At 40.3% G+C, this 17888-nt stretch overlaps 1 protein-coding gene across 2 annotated transcripts in view; it reads left to right on the top strand.

The window, feature by feature from the left end:
- Positions 1–17888, top strand: part of ALPK1 (alpha kinase 1) — a 186719-nt gene that overhangs the window by 112112 nt on the left and 56719 nt on the right. For both annotated transcript variants that reach the window (XM_073640635.1, XM_073640626.1), the window contains one exon: positions 2093–2247. In XM_073640635.1, coding sequence (XP_073496736.1) covers positions 2093–2247 — 155 coding nt within the window. The remainder of the gene's footprint in view (positions 1–2092; positions 2248–17888) is intronic.

Here is a 17888-nt window from a genome sequence, read left to right as displayed (position 1 = left end):
ACTGAAAAATTTGTCTTCAGATATTTCTTGGCCCAAAGGTTTTATGGACAGATGAGATGAGAGTGACTCTTGACGAACCAGATGAATAGGGCCATGGCTGGATCAGTAACTGACCTCCACTTCAACTCAGACGCCAGCAAGGTGGTGGAGGGGTACTGTTATGGGCTGTAATTTTTACAAATGAGCTAGTTGGACCATTTTAGGTTTAAGATGGAGTCAAAATCAATTCCCAAATCTACTACCAATTTTCAGAAGACACTTTCTTCAAACGGTGTCATAGGAAAAAGTCTGCATCTTTTAAGACAACGATGACTTTATATAGTACAATGCTCCATCACATGCATCGAAGTCTCCACTACTTGGCTGTCAGTAAAGACCTTAAAGATGACAGAATAATGACATGGTCCCTTCCTCACCTGACCTAAACCCTATTGAGAACTTGTGAGCCCTTCTTAAACAGGAGATTTACAGTGAAGGAAAACGGTACACCTCTCGGACCAGTATCTGGGAGGCTGTGGTTGGTGCTGCCCAAAAAGTTGATCATTAACAGAAATAAGAAACTGACGGACTCCATGGATGGAAGGTTTATGATTGTTATTGAAAAGAAGGGGGGCTATATTGATCCCTGATATTTTATTTTTAAACGACAAATGTAGTTTTGTACAGTTTTAGTTATTTGATGATTATTCTCACTTTAACAGATGAAAGTAGACAATTCAGATGGGAACATTTGTTTTTAAATTTTATTGCATAGTTATTCTGCACACTAATAGATATTCTCCTTAGAAAGACAAAACCTTACTTTTACTTTCTGAAATATTGAGGTTTATTAGCCTTTTGTATTGACCAATCGTCAGTTGTTCAATAATCATCAAAAATACAAATTGCCTAATAACAGTGCACACAGTGTAGTTGAAAGTGCTATGTCATAGTCAGGAGAGGACATACCATTGGTGCAACCTGTGCAGTCACACAGAGGCCCAAGAAGGGAGGAGGGCCACTTCTGCCTCCAAAGAAGGTGAAATTGGGCATTATGATGTCATATTGGACTGTAAAGGGCCCACACACTGCTCTTGCACAGCGCCACTCTTCTGTCTGTGTCCGCTCCTAATCATAGTGATTATGTAATCTGAAATATTGTTTTAAATGTATCTATAAATCACTGCTTGTACTTTAGTCTAATGTCTCGGAATGGTTAGTTAAATAGATAATAATATAGATAGAAAATCTGATTGATTGTTTGGAATAGAAAAAGAACCCAACTTAAGTTGAATTCAGGTTTGTTTTAGAAACAACAGAAATCACCATTTACCGAAAGGGGATGCTACTAGACATCAGGCCAAACATTTGCCATTTTCTGCAAAGCTTGTGTACACACAGCTTGGCCAAGGGGGTCTTTAAGATTTAAAACTTCTTTGTCAAAATCTCCCTCCTATGATAGCCATATATAATGTCCCTTACAAGTAATATGGAAAGGAATTGCCTCGTGAGACTACCCTGAACAAGCAGGGGATGCCTACAAACTTGAGGTCAGCTGCCAGAAGATTCTGGAATGATGCTCTGAACAAGAAGGAATTATAACACGTAATACAATAAACCATGTCATGCACAACATTTTGGTAGAAAGGTAATTGCTGTGGATGTGGAAATGACCATAGATGCTGGCACATGAACATATTATTATGCCTGGAGCTATACTGTTAAGTGCTACGACATGAAAACAATGTTGTTTTAGGAGGTGAAAATAGATTTTTCTTTCTCCTATTGATTACAGAGAAGATGGTTTACTTCCTGTAGAGAGTACAAGCTTGTCTCCACTCACCAACGCTTATCTTAATGATTTGCTTCCCATTAAAAACCTATTTAATGGCCGATTGCCTCACCTTACCTTGAGGGCAGAAGGGAATAGGCCTTCAGTTGATAGACATTTTCTTATTATCAGTGTTATGGCAGAAGGCAACAATGTGTAGCAAGTGCACCAAGGTGTATGGAAAGTGAGGTGTTCTCATGTGCCGTGCATACCACAACATAACAGATGAGTCTTGTCATTATGTAACGGATATAGCTTTACATGCACTTTGACCTTTTTCAGCTTCTCTCCCGGACAATCTGGGGACACTTATCCAAGAGGCAAAGGAAATGAAGTGGCCATTTGTGCCAGAAAGGTGGCAATACAAACAGGCTGTGGGCCCAGAAGACAAAACAAACCTACAAGACCTAATCAACCCTAGGCTGCGTGATTTACTGGTACGAATTAACCTGTCTGTATCAATTATGGCAAGAGACATGTATCTGTGGTTCACTAGGTAACACATATATACATAAAAACTTTTTGGGGGTATTTATCATATGTTTTGAACCAGTATTTTGGTGCCTTTTCAGTTTTTAGACACATTTATAAAAGTTGTGCTCTATTTTTAAGGCATTTGCTCCAAGTCCGTTACTTGTATATTGAATACTTTAAAAAGGTTTGTCCTGTGTATTTTCATGGTTTTATTCATATTTATGATATGTGACTTATTTTTAAATGTCCCACAAAATCACTCCAGTGGAGGAGTGGTATCAAAAAATGTGAAAATTAGTTGCAGACAGATGTCTTAAACTTCAAGATGCGCCAAATTTATCAAACGCCGTGTGACACTTTTCGTTGCATATAACAACAATGCAGCCACCAGCAAAACTGACTTAAAAAATCCTTTTATTATAAATTGCCCCCTTTGTCTTTATATATTATCAAAATATAGTCTCAAAAGCAAGAAATAAAGTTAAATTTGGGACAAAGGTGCCAGGTTATCTAATGTTTTGGAGATCCATCAAGAAGAGAGTTAAAATTTAAATGCTCATACAAAATATGCTCATCACTGGTTATATCTGCTGAGTCTTCCTTCTTTCGTATTAAAGAATTTGGTATTTTCTTGTGATTTTGTGGCAGAAAAATTGATATCAATTGATGAGTTGGTGAAAATTTCAATTTAACAAAATGGCGTATATAATGGTAAATTTGGTATTGTTGTCTGGGCGTGCTTAACTAATTTTTCTATAAATAATTTATTAAATTTGCTGTACATATTGGTTCTGAATTACACTTTTGTGGCTTTATAGCAGAACTTATGGGACTATTTCCTAATGTGTACCGATTTCCAATAAAGCACTGTAGGCAGAGTGTCATATTGGGCAAATACAGTCTGCTTGTGCCAGGAAAATGTAACCTAGAATTAAAATCATGCATAGAAACACTGCTGTAAGTAATGAGTAACATATGTTAAAATACCTAGGGCATTTAGCTGAAATTTTTTTGATCAAAAAAGTGTAAAAGCCATCCCACCGAGCCCAGGTGTGCCCAATCAGGATGCCCAATAAGTAACTCATCATTCTATGTGCCTGCAGGCCTCAAAATAGACAGGGGCAGAGCATGACCTGAGCCTGACTGTGTTTAAAGGGGTTGTCCAGTCCAAATCGATAAGGCTGCAGTCACTCTGTGTGACTGCAGACTCATGAATCCTCCCAGAGCGCGCACTGAGCGCTGTGAGGATTTGCCGTTTTCTGACCCGGGAGCAGAGGGTATGTACGTGTTATACATTCTCCCGGCCGGTTGGAGTGGCCTCGCCCACTGGACGGCCACGTCACTAGACTGGGCGCAGCCTCGTTCAATACAAGTGTATGGAGTGAGGAAGTGCCCACTAGACGGGCCCTGGCCGGGAGTAAGTATAAGTCATGCATACCCTCCGTTCCCGGGTCAGAAACCGGCGAATCCTTGCATAGCTCAGTGAGTGCGCGGTGGGGATTCATTAGTCTGCAGTCACACAGAGCGACTCCAGACTTATCCTCTTGCAGTGGAGAACCCCTTTAACGCTTGCCTTTGACATCTGCCTATGGAAAGCTGAGTAGATAAGGTGCACAGGACAAGGGGGCGGCCACACCTCCAAGTGTACTGAGCACAAGAAACTGAAGCAATACCAAAAAACAAGGGCCAGCATTCCTGTTAGTATAAGTGTAATATGTAGGTGCACATATACAGTTGTGCTCAAAAGTTTACATACCCCGGCAGAATTTTTCCTTTCTTGGCCTTGTTTCAGAAAATATGAATGATAATATAAAAACTTTTTCTCCACTCATCGTTATTGGTTGGATGAAGCCATTTATTCTTAAACTAATGTGTTTTCTCTTTTTAAATCTTAATGACAACCAAAAACATCCAAATGACCCTGATCAAAAGTTCACATACCCTGGTGATTTTGGCCTGATAACATGCACAGAATTTGACAGAAATTGATTTGAATGGCTACTAAAGGTAACATCCTCACCTGTGACCTGTTTGCTTGTAATCAGTGTGTGCATAAAAGCTGAGTGAGTTTCTGGTATCCAGACAGACTCTTGCATATTTCATCCAGCCACTGACGTTTCTGGATTGTGAGTCATGGGGAAAGCAAAAGAATTGTCAACAGATCTATGGGAAAAGGTAGTTGAACTGTATAACACAGGAAAGGGATACAAAAAAATATCCAAGGAATTGATAATGCCAGTCAGCAGCGTTCAAACTGTGATTAACAAATGGAAAATCAGGGGCTCTGCATAAACCAAACCATGGTCAGGTAGAGCAACAATAATTCCGGCCACAACTGCCAGGAAAATTGTTCGGGATGCAAAGAAAAACCTACAAATAACATCAGCTGAAATTCATGACTCTCTGAAAACTAGCGGTGTGGCTGTTTCAAGATACTCAATAAAGAGGCACTTGAAGAAAAATGGGCTGCATGGTCGAGTCTTCAGAAGAAAGCTATTACTGCGCAAATGCCACAAAGTATCTCGCCTATAATACGCCCAACAGCACTGAGACAAGCCTCAAAACTTCTGGAACAAGATAATTTGGAGTTATGAGATCAAAATTTACTTTTTTGGCCACAACCATAAATGTTACATTTAGAGAGAGGTCAACAAGGCCTATGATGAAAGGAACACCATTCCTACCGTAAAGCACGGAGGTGGATCGCTAATGTTTTGGGGATGTGTGAGCTACAAAGGCACAGGAAACTTGGTAAAAGTTGAAAGAAAGATGAATGCAGCACGTTATCAGCAAATACTGGAGGCAAATTTGCACTCATCAGCCCGGAAGCTGCGCATGGGACGTACTTGGACGTTCCAACATGACAACGATCCAAACCACAATGCCAAGTCGACCTGTCATTGGCTACAGCAGAACAAAGTGAAGGTTCTGGAGTGGCCATCTCCATCTCCTGACCTCAATATCATTAAGCCACTCTGGGGATATCTCAAGCGCGCAGTTCATGCTAGACAGCCCAGGAATTTACAGGAACTGGAGGCTTTTTGCCAAGAAGAATGGGCAGCTTTACCATTTGAGAAATTAAAGAACCTCATCCACAACTGCCACAAAAGACTTCAAGCTGTCATTGATGTTAGAGGGGGCAATACACGGTATTAATAACTGGGGTATGTGAACTTTTGATCAGGGACATTTGGATGTTTTTGGTTGTCATTAAGATTTAAAAAGAGAAAATACAGTAGTTTGACAATAAATGTCTTCACCCAACCAATAACCATGAGTGGAGAAAAAGTTTTTTTGTTATCATTCATATTCTCTGAAATAAAGCCAAGAAAGGAAAAATTCTTCCGGGGTATGTAAACTTTTGAGCATAACTGTACACTGTGGCCATTAACAGACCGTAAAAGAAGACACAAGGCAGCTAGCATATAATGCCAGCTCCCGAGTACAACCGCTACAATGGTGCATATACGTATCGTTGACATATGTTATAAGCAACTATACGAGAAAAAGGTGGAAGTGTTCCTGTATTCCAGGGTAAACCCGGTCTGAGAAGTGGGGTAAGAGGGCATTGTTGGAACTAATGTGAACAGGGGGGCAGGCTTCTTTGAGACTACAAAAGTAATTGAGCCCCTATGACTACTGGGGGAAAGGAACCCTACTGTGAACACTGGTGGAAGTGGGGTGCTGTTGTAACTACTTGATGTCTGGGGTTCTTCTCTCAGTATTTGAGTATCTGGAAGTGACATGTACACTTTTTTCTCAGTATGACAGTTTAACTTTTAATTTTCAATAATATGGAACATCTTATGAAGCGCTAAGCATTCTCTGTATCTGTAGGCTACTCACAGGTAACTTCCAGTACTAGTCATACAGAAGAATGAATACATTTTGTGGCATTATATTAAGCCTAATGGATGATATTTGAGATAATTTAGTTAATATAATACTTGAAATTCATTCATATATTTATATCTACGTGGATAATTCTTATCTTTAGTGTCTGGGTATGCTCTTCGATCCAATGGTTGAGCACAACGTGATCACTTTTATCTTTTGTGTATGGGTGTGCACGGCGGCGTGCTTTAAGAAGGAAGCCAGCCCCTTACATTTGGCTGATTATGTTGCAACATTAGACTAATTCTGTATTGTCATTTGATTTCAGCTTTTTTTGTGACCTCAGACAGAAATTTATGGCTGATTTTGACCTTTTCTTTGACCCCTGCAAAGCTTCTTAACTTAAAAGAGTACAGTCCTGATTCTCTGAGAATGAGCACCTGCAGGAAGCGCCCCAAGAAACCTGGATAGATGAGAGATTAATGTGGCTAGAATAGCAAAGCAGTGTTTTCCGCATTATGCCCTCTCCACAGGTAGATGGGCCTTTTCTGAGATGATACCAATTATTTATTGCCGAAACATCTGTTGATAACTGCAGCTGCCCCTGTTAAACAAAGCACATCACAGGGTCACAGACTATGAGGACCTGAAATCCTTGCCTCATGCTATTCGGACTATTCACCAGCTCTCTGCCTGTGTTCTGCACCCTTCCCCCTCGGACACAAGACCATGGGAAGAGTAAACGTTTCATACATTATCAACAATGTGCTGCCTTCTCCTTCTCATACACTTTGAAGTATCATTTCATCTTCTGAAGCAATTTATGGCTCAGTTATTAAAGCATGAAGGGCCAAAAAAAGACAAGCGGCTTCACTGCCATTCATTACACCAAGGAAGTGTTGCAACTTTGACCCATAGATAATAAAGTGTCAATTTTGAGTCTATTTAATTATTCTTAGTCATGGCGAGTTTTATTATACATAGCTATATAATAAGCCTATGTACACTAGGACAGCTTTAAAAGGGTGCACAGATGTATCATTGTAGTCCAGATAATGCTACGGATTAAAACATTTATTACAATTACAATAAAAAGGTGCACAATGCTATGGAATACTTTAATGATCCAAATTATGTCCAATCATTATCATTAGTAATAATAATAAAACTACACTGATAATACGGGTCTGGGTCTGTGCAGTCAAATATATTTTGTCCATACTCTACATTGATTTAACTTAGTCATGTGACAGGCTGAAAGTGGATCTGTCATTATATTTAACAATATGAACTATATGTGACCCGCCTCCTGGGCCGTGGGGTACTCGGTGCCGGGCCGGTCGTTGCTAGGGGAGATGTCACAGTGGCGGTGACCCGGTCCGTGACCCAGGGCGGTCAGTAAAAAAGGGGATATTTACAGGGGAATTAAAGTTCTTATATACAGTTCGTGATGTCACCTGTGGTATGCGGCTATAGGGAGCCGCTGCTGCGGAGCAGGTCCTCTGGAGCTGGTGTTAATGCAGCAGAGTTGGTTTCGCTCTCCACAGGTAGAGCTTAGCTCCAGGGCAGTGTAGATGTTGCTGTTATGGAAGTAGCACTCGTGGTGCAGTGTAGTGCAGGGGGTGATGGCGCAGCAGTAATAATTGACAGAGACAGTGGGGTGCAGTCTTCCGGATTTACTCACAGTTCTTTCTTTGCTCCTGGTTACAACTGCAGATCATAACTTCCCACGTCGTGCTGCATTCACCGGACAGGGGCTCAGCCAATCCTCAGGTACCTCCGGAGTACATAACTTGACCCCCTTTTGTGTGTTCCTTCTGGCCGTCTCCCTGCACCTCACACCTAGTGTCCCAATCCTGTGACCGTGGACCTTGCCGGGCGACGTCTTCTCTGTCCCCTGAGTCCTCTATGGCCACCTTCTTGGTGAGATAGATGTGGCTTGTGGCTGCAGCACCTGAAATGCTGCAGCCTCTGGTTACCTAGTTGAATATTGTAATTCTTACTAGTTAGGGCCCGTACCCCTGGGATCCTTTCTTCACACCTGGAGCCTTTCTCCTGCTCCTCTCTCTCTTCAGTCTTGGGCCTCTCTGGCTAGGCCCTCCTCCTGAGCAGAGCACCTACAGAGCTCCTGCTCCTCTCACTGTCCTCCTCTGACTGAACTCTCACACCAAAGATGGCTTCCCTCTTTATACTATTCCTAACAAGTGCTCCCCTGATTTACTTCCTCCACCCACACCCACTACATGGTTTCCCACACTTTGGTTCCCCCTACTCCAGCCAGGGACAGGGCTCAGCAGGAAAGCGACACATCTTGCCCCTCCTGCTGGTCTGGAGTAGTGTAGTGTTGGATGCAGGTGTTAGGGTCCCGGGCAGTACTCCTTCCTTACCTGAGAGTGAGATACCACACCTCTGGGTGAGATGCAGTACCTCTGTGGCGACTGAACCTGCAGGGGCGCCACATATGCACTATTAAATAGATCTCCTATGCCTAATTAGACTGGTGTACTTATTTTGGAAATTTGTGCTAGAATAACTGTATGATCCTGATAGTCCAATGTCTAGATTTACATTTTACTCTCAGGCTGAAAAACTTTCAAGGAAGATTATGGAATCATTCTGACATGATGATTCAAGGTGGTACACCAGCCTCATCAGGTCTAAGAGATCGGTTTAATAATGTATACAGTCTATATTGTGAAATCTAGTGACAAAACCACTTTAAAGGGAGTATCCAGAACTAAATCTTTTTTTTTTTCACTACGGGCCTAAGAACTAACTACCTGCTTGTTGTACCTAGCGCCGATCTCTGCCAGAACAGAGTGGTCACCGCCCGCTTCTGCCAGCGATTCAGAAGCTTCCGCTGACGTCATGTGGAAATGGCAGTGGCTGCTCTTCCTCTCTGCTCTGTTGCCCGAGGGAAGCCGGCTGTCAGTCAGCATGATATCAGCAGTGAGGCCCCTTCCATGGAGCAAACCGGAAGAAGAAGAGCTGCACTGTTGATGTGGAGCAGCTGAATCGCTGGCAGGAGTGGTCAGTGACCGCTGTGAGCAAGTGCCAGGCAGAACAGGCAGGTAGTTCACACTGATAGCAACTACCTGTTAGGATAGGTCATCAATATCAGATCGGTGGGCGTCTGACACCTGGCACCCCTGCTGATCAGCTGTTCCCGATGCAGGCTGTGGCCAAATGTGATTAGGATGTGCTGAGTTCCATCAACTGTATAGGGTACTGCACATCCGCCCCTATATAATTGAAGAGGGGTGTATTTGCACAATCCCGCTGTTTCCACTATACAGTTAATGTAGTTGTGCTGTTCTGCTGTGTAACTAAGTACAGCCGCCGGAACTAATAACAGCTGTTCGTCGAGAAGTTGCACACCAACCGATCTGATATTGATGACCTATTCTAAGGCTAGGGCATCAATGTAAAGAAACAGGACAAAACCGTTAATGCAAGTCTCTTTTCTTTTTTGTCTTGCAGTATTAGTTGCCATTTTAGTTTTAGTGATAAACCCTATTTAGTCATCTTCAAATATATCATATTTTAATATTGGTGGCAATCCATAAGCTTGGACCACTCCTGCTTCCCAGATTGAAGGGGCTCACATAAATGTTTTGCTTTTAAACCCTTGTAGCACTGGTTGGACAGTTCTACAACTCAAAATCTCTGAAGTTTTTCTCACGATGTATTGTCACTATTTTCATTGATCTGCATTTAGTTTTCTAAGGCCGATCCCATTCATTAGATCACTAGAGGTCGAATGCTCGTTTGATTGGTGGCTATAATAAATCTCAACACATAAACTGAATTTGCTTGTGTTTTTAATGGGTTGGCAAGTCCCGCCAAACTTGCCGGATTTGTCTGACCTTAATTTAATGTGTATGGCATTTAACTTGTACGTGAGTGACAAGTTTAGTTTTCACCAATCAAACAGGTTGCCAATGTTTTTTTCCATCCCCTTCACCACCTTGGGTTTTTCTATTTTTGCTCTCCTTCTTCCCAGAGCCATAACTTTTTTTTTATTTTTCCATAAATATGGCCATGTGAAGGCTTGTTTTTTGCGGGATGAGTTGTACTTTGAAGCAACACCATTGATTTTACCATATCGTGTACTGGAAAACGGAAAAAAAATTCAGTGCAATTCCACAATTGTTTCTTTTTTTTTTACCATATTCACTAAATGCTAAAACTGACCTGCCATTATGATTCTCCAGGTCATTACGAGTTTGTAGATATCAAACATGTATAGATTCTTTTTTATATATGTGATAAAAATAAAATCCAACGTTTGTCAAAAAAAGGTGCCATTTTCCGAAACCCATAGTGTCTCCATTTTTCGGGATCTGGAGCCAAATGAGGGCCTATTTTTTACGCACCGAGCTGGCATTTTTATTGATACCATTTTGGGATAGATACGATGTTTTGATTATTGCATTTTATTGCAATGTTGTGACAACCAAAAAAACATAATTCTGACGTTTTGATTTTTTCTCTCATTACGCTGTTTACCGATCGGATGAATTCTTTTTATATATTGATAGATCGGGCGATTCTGAACACGGCGATACCAAATATGTGTATTTTTTTTTTTTTTATTGTTTTATTTTGAATGGGGCAAAAGGGGGGTGATTTGAACGTTTATATTTTTTAGATTTTTAAAAACTTTTATTTATTTGTTTTACTTTTTACATGCTTCAATAGTCTCCGTGGGAGACTTGAATCTGCGATCATTCATTTGTTTGTGTTACACATAGCAGGGCTTCAGTAACAAAAATGTTCATCTCCTATGGTCATCTCCTATGCTCACCTCCTGTGGTCGGCATTCATAGCAGTTCAGTAATGACAACCACAGGGGTCTCCTGCAGACCCCAAGTTGTCATGCCAACTCATCGGCAACCCGCGATCATGTGATGGGCGTGCCAATGGGCGGAGCTAATGACGCTCTTCCGGCACGATAATGTCAAATGCTGCTGTCAGAGATTGCGATCCACTCGTGGCTTTTAGGGGCACATGTCAGCTGATGAAATCAGCTGTCATGTGCCTGAAAAGGTGCGGGCTCTTCTCCGGAGCCCACACCAAAAAGGGGGAGGAGACCTATGACGTATATATAAGTCATTGGTCGTAAAGCGGGGATCTGTCACCAGGTTCTATTCTATCTGAAAGCAGCATAATGTAGGGGCAGGGACCCTGATCACAGTGATATGTAACTTACTGCGTTGCTTGCTGTCATTTTGATAAAATCACTGTTTTCTCTGCTGCAGATCTAGCATCTCCCTGAATACTGAGCTCTGTATAACCCCGCCCACACCACTGATTGGCTGCCCATATACAGTGTAGACAGAAAGCTGCCAATCATTGTGGGGGGCGGGGTTATACAGAGCTCATGAATATGGAGGACTACCAGGTAGCAGGGTTACTAGTCCTCTAGTGATGATCTTCTGCTGATTAAAAAAAAAGTGATTTTATTAAAACTACACTAAGCAGACTAGTAAATGATACATTCCCAGAATCAGTGTCTCTGCCCCTACATTGTGCAACTCTCAGATTAGGTGGCAAAAACCTGTTGACAGATTCCCTTTAAAAAATTATAGCACTGATCTGATTGGCTGCTATGAAAAAATGTATTTGGCTGGGGTCCCATGTACAGTAGCAGTTGATATGCTCCTCGTGCAAATTAGTTTTGGCTGCAATTCAGCCACTGCATAAATGTTGTAGCATCTTTCCACTGTATCGTTACGTGGCGGTTAACAATATGCAAGCCATTTGTAATCCATTTCTAGCGATACAGCAGAACGCTGCTGCGACTTTTCTGAAGCAAAAGTAGCCTCTTGGCCGCGCACTACAAGTGGCACCTCAGCCTTTGAGCTGTTGAATTACAGATCATTATCATAATATAATTCATATGAACAGATGCTAAATAATAAATGAAGATTACTAGGCTGGAGTTTACATTTAGCCACTCATATGCAGCTCTCATATGGAGACTTTATCAGATTTTGAATTATCCAGGCAACACAATGGGAAGCTTTTCTAGAGCTCTCTGACATGTTCTACTTAGTTTTTGATGCAGAAAAATCTGCTGCAAATACTCCCAAGTGTTGGCAGGAAAACCATTACGTAGAATACACTAGTTTTTACATGCGTTTTTGATGCAGTTTTGTTTGCCTTTTGTTCTTATTTATTTGAATGGGTGAAAAGTCCTGCAAAAACACTGAAAGAATAGACATGCTGCAGATTTGAAAAATCGCTTTTGGTGGTTCAAGTCCACAAGGAGAAAAAGTAAAGTGCAGCTTTAACAAGCCTTAAGCATCTCAGTAAAAGGAACTCCACAAATGTTTTGCATATTTAGATTTATAATAATGGTGAAAAGCCATCTGATATGAAGACCCTGTATATAAAAGATCATTTTGGTGTTAATTTTATGACATTGTTTATATAAATCTAAATCAGCCTTAATAGTAGATTAATACACCTAGAATCTAATTGAGATGAATGTTCCCTAAATGTTTTTAAACAAAGTAATCTAAAGCCCCTTTAGTCTTGTACATGCTTATTCTCCAATTTATTCACTTGAATTTAAAGCACAATTTATGTGGTTGATGCTTTTTGTATTCTATCGGTATTCAGTGGATTTTCTTTCCCTAATTTTAATTTAGAATATCTAAAGTGCCATAAATTAATAATATTATGGAATAACGTGTAACATTTCTGCATGGCTCCAAATTATATATAATTTTGTTCTTTTGAACGTTCTTAAGAATAAAGGGGGCACATTTTTAATGGAGATATCGTCCCTTTGTGGTCCTTTTGTGGTTGAACTCTGTGAGGAACATTGTTAGTTGAGATGTTTGCCCTTGTTATCACCAGCTGGTACCTCCCCCTGTGAAATCAGAAACTTTTTCCCCCATTTGTGTTATGTCAACGGAAAATGTAGAGCAGAAATGCACAATGGACTGATCAGTTGTGTCCGAACACTGTTGATATAATTGAGTTTGATCACGTGCAGATCTGGGACAGGGTGAAATGAGATTTAGCTCCTCTCGGGATTGTTTGCCTCACACTCACATAACAGTAGTGGGAAGTGGCATATGCTGAAGAATCAGTCTCCGAGAGTCATTAATATAGGGTTTGTAAAGATGTCTTTTTATTCCGTTCCTTATTTGTTTGTTTTTTTCTCTTTCTTAAATTATTTTGGGGCTTTGCAATTATGTAAATATATCAGAAAAAGAAGAAGTTTGTTTTCATGCTATTTTTATATTTTACAATACTCCAAATGTGTTAACAGAAACAAAGCTGCAGTTAGTGAAATCAACTGGGGATCAAAGACTATTCAGTTCTGAAGGATAAATACATATAGTTTCCTAATCGACTGAGAAAATTAAAACATCACCACTAATTACTAACTAGTTTGATGTTTTTCCCAGGAAACTTAACACTAGGTTATCCAAGTAGAGTATATGGCCACCAGAGCTGCATCCCTTTACTAGTAGTAACATGGCTCAGTAAGTGCATTCCCATAGCTGGATGTGTTATTCTCATAAGCTTTTTGTCATTCTGTGTTTTGTTTCTATATTTGATAATATGCACTTTTGTTACCTTCCTGATGGTGGCAGCACTGAATTTCATTTGGCGTCAGCACTTTTCTTTGTAGATAAAACTATACATTCCAAATAAGACATTAAAAATATGAGAAATTATACAGTGCAGATGAAGAAAAATGCCTAGAATAGTGTCACATAATGAATATTCCCCTGTAGATGTTGCTCTGATCATCCATGTGCTAAGTGCTGTACGGTAGCAGTATTCACCACAGAGCCACCAAGCTGTCTAGAAATTATTAATTATATGTCTACAAACATGTAAGCAGAGGTTCTGCTTATTTAATAGATATTCCAACCTTATATACAGTTATATGAAAAAGTTTGGGCACCCCTATTAATCTTAAGCTTAATGTTTTTTAAAAATTGGTGTTTTTGCAACAGCTATTTCAGTTTGATATATGTAATAACTGTTGGACACAGTAATGTTTCTGCCTTGAAATGAGGTTTATTGTACTAACACAAAATGTGCAATCTGCATTCAAACAAAATTTGACAGGTGCATAAGTATGGGCACCCCACCAGAAAAGTGACATTAATATTTAGTAGATCCTCCTTTTGCAAAAATAACAGCCTCTAGTCGCTTCCTGTAGCTTTTAATGATTTCCTGGATCCTGGATGAAGGCATTTTTGACCATTCCTCTTTACAAAACAATTCCAGTTCAGTTAAGTTTGATGGTCGCCGAGCATGGACAGCCCTCTTCAAATGATCCCACAGATGTTCAATGATATTCAGGTCTGGGGACTGGGATGGCCATTCCAGAACATTGTAATTGTTCCTCTGCATGAATGCCTGAGTAGATTTGGAGCGGTGTTTTGGATCATTGTCTTGCTGAAAGATCCATCCCCTGCGTAACTTCAACTTTATCACTGATTCTTGAACATTATTGTCAAGAATCTGCTGATACTGAGTGGAATCCATGCGTCCCTCAACTTTAACAAGATTCCCGATGCCGGCATTGGCCACACAGCCCCAAAGCATGATGGAACCTCCACCAAATTTTACTGTGGGTAGCAAGTGTTTTTCTTGGAATGCTGTGTTTTTTTGCCGCCATGCATAACACCTTTTTGTATGACCAAACAACTCAATCTTGGTTTCATCAGTCCACAGGACCTTCTTCCAAAAAGAAATTGGCTTCTCCAAATGTGCTTTTGCATACCTCAGCCGACTCTGTTTGTGGCGTGCTTGCAGAAACGGCTTCTTTCGCATCACTCTCCCATACAGCTTCTCCTTGTGCAAAGTGCGTTGTATAGTTGACCGATGCACAGTGACACCATCTGCAGCAAGTTGATGCTGCAGCTCTCTGGAGGTGGTCTGAGGATTGTCCTCACCATTCTTCTTCTCTGCCTTTCTGTTGGTTTTCTTGGCCTGCCACTTCTGGCCTTAACAAGAACTGTCCCTGTGTTCTTCCATTTCCTTACTATGTTCCTCACAGTGGAAACTGACAGGTTAAATTTCTGAGACCGCTTTTTGTATCCTTCCCCTGAACAACTATGTTGAATAATCTTTGTTTTCAGATCATTTGACAGTTGTTTTGAGGAGCCCATGATGCCACTCTTCAGAGGAGATTCAAACAGGAGAACAACTTGCAAGTGGCCACTTTAAGTAGCTTTTCTCATGATTGCATACACCTGGCTATGAAGTTCAAAGCTCAATGAGGTTACAAAAGCAAAAAAACTGCTTTAGTAAGTCAGTAAAAAGTAGGTAGGAGTATTTAAAACAAGAAAATGATAAGGGTGCCCATACTTATGCACCTGTCAAATTTTGTTTGAATGCAGATTGCACATTTTCTGTTAGTACAATAAACCTCATTTCAAGGCAGAAACATTACTGTGTCCAACAGTTATTACATATATCAAACTGAAATAGCTGTTGCAAAAACACCAATTTTTATAAAACATTAAGCTTAAGATTAATAGGGGTGCCCAAACTTTTTCATATAACTGTAAATGGGAAACTCAAAAAAATCATTAATCTCCAGGAAACTCCTAATTCCCTTTTTAATCCACATATGCTTATATGGACAGGAAAAAGCATTCTATAGTCCTTGTCCAGCACTATATACTCTCCAAAGGTCTAACGTGTATAAAAGGTCCACGGGGGATGAGGATGCGGCATGTCCGATTTCAGACTGCCAATCCTTTTGTTCTCTGGCAAGATAAAATAGTACATTTTTCTAGGCAAACCCTATCAATGTGTCTACATATGCCCATTTGCTTGAATGAGCAGCTAGTTACACTACAGTTATTGGATTTCCCCAAACAATAACATCTGATCATCTGGGTTTATGGAAGTCAAACCTGCAGCGATTAGATGATGATTGAGGCTTCTTTTTTAAGTCCCTATTTATGTCACCTTCCAAGTATGTACTCCGTCCCGTATAGTATTCCCGTGCACCATTGATGAGTATGTGCAACTCAGCAGGACCTCCCACCAGGTCCAAAAACAGCAGCAAATCCAAAGATACCCGAGGCACCATAGAGATCCTTGTAAAAACCCAATCTTTATTCCAAAATATTTAAAACATCACAGCAGTGAGGAGACAAAAATAGAGCAACGTTTCCGCCGAATGACCTTTCTCAAGCCTAAAATACAGTCAACTGTCTTTTCACATTTCTTGCTCATATCTATACAAGTACTTCAGGTAATAATGTTTTAAATATTTTGGAATAAAGATTGGATTTTTATAAGGATCTCTATGGTGCCTCGGATATCTTTGGATTTGCTACCTTCCAGGTATGTGTTGGGAGAATGTCACGACATATGCACTGTAAGGCAGTGGACACCAACCTTTCTTACCTTGAGAACAACATTCAGATCTGATAGAGGGTCGTGAGCCACATTCAGTGGGAACTTGCCCACTTACACTATAGTGATACCAATAGCCCCACAGTCCCAATATAATGCAGTCAAAGCTTCGCTTCAAGGAAGCACATCGAAACCTTGTGCCCCCCTGAAAGTTGAATGCTGAAAGTATTTGTATAGCGGGATTTGATAGCAGCTTTTGAAGGCATTGCCAAATTAAATTGACTTTATGGTATTCTGTGCACTTGTGAGGAGGGGGTGGTGGGTCATATGATACATTTTAGTATAGGTGAGTGGATCACTTTTCCAACCCCGATCCACAGTACAGGTCAATGCTCTCTGGTCGTGGACAGGAGCTGCGTGAATTTCCTGAGGACTGTGTTCCCCTGTGCAGTGTTTGATGCGCCAGCCTTGTGCAATGCACAGGTGACATCTTGCCAATCCACCTAATCCTAAACAGAGCCTTGGATCCCAGAGGGTAAAGAAATTAGTGCAGCTCCTGTTCATGGCCTGACAGCGGTGACCTGGACTGTGGACCGGGGTTGCAAGAAGCGATCCGCTCATCTCTGCTTTCTAGACTTGGGAGGACATGACCACAACAGTCAGCTGTTCTACTCTTACTTTGTGTTTTTTGGAAGCATCCTGTTGTGAATTTTCTAAGCTTGTGTCCTGGAGGCTATTGTCCCTCCTTCATGAGCGCTTCACATTCCTCTAAGTGTGTGGCTGAAGTACTTCTATGGCCCCTAAAACAATGTTTGTAAATCAAGGTTGTCATGTATGTGCTTTGAAAGATGTACTGTTTGTGCTATTTTTTACCAATGGGAATGTACCATAAAAGTGATGACCATAATATAAAAAAAATCTGAAGATAAAAATTATCCTTGGAAATTCTATGCTAAATATAGCTTTTAAGTTGAAGACACAGTTACATAAAATCTGAATAGGAAGTTTCCACATTTCTTGCTCAAGTACTTAAGGTAATAAATAATATAATCACCAATATATGGCAAAGCATATGCACATCTCTTTTCCTCAATAGGGCACAATGCCAGTTACTGGCCAAGGTCCTGTATAGTGAAAATGCCACTGATTTATAGAAATAAATATTTTGTTTTATTCTATTGTAGACTTTCAAATTGGATTCTTGTTAACATCAAAACATATTGTGACTGTAAGTTCCAGTTCTTAACTATAGTAACATATTAAAACAAAACCTAAGATAAAAACAAAATGGGCAAATACCCTGCAGTAAGAAAATTTATATAGTGCATGTAAATAACATAGGGTACTTTTTTTTTTTAATCAAATGTTTTTTATTGATATTTATAAAGATTTACACAAAGGAAAAAATAAAAAAAAGGAAAAA

Source organism: Phyllobates terribilis, unplaced genomic scaffold (assembly GCF_046119375.1).
Source record: "Phyllobates terribilis strain yellow unplaced genomic scaffold, ASM4611937v1 Scaffold_1__5_contigs__length_1240528914, whole genome shotgun sequence".
NCBI lineage: Eukaryota > Metazoa > Chordata > Amphibia > Anura > Dendrobatidae > Phyllobates > Phyllobates terribilis.
This window is presented reverse-complemented; position numbering and strand designations above follow the sequence as displayed.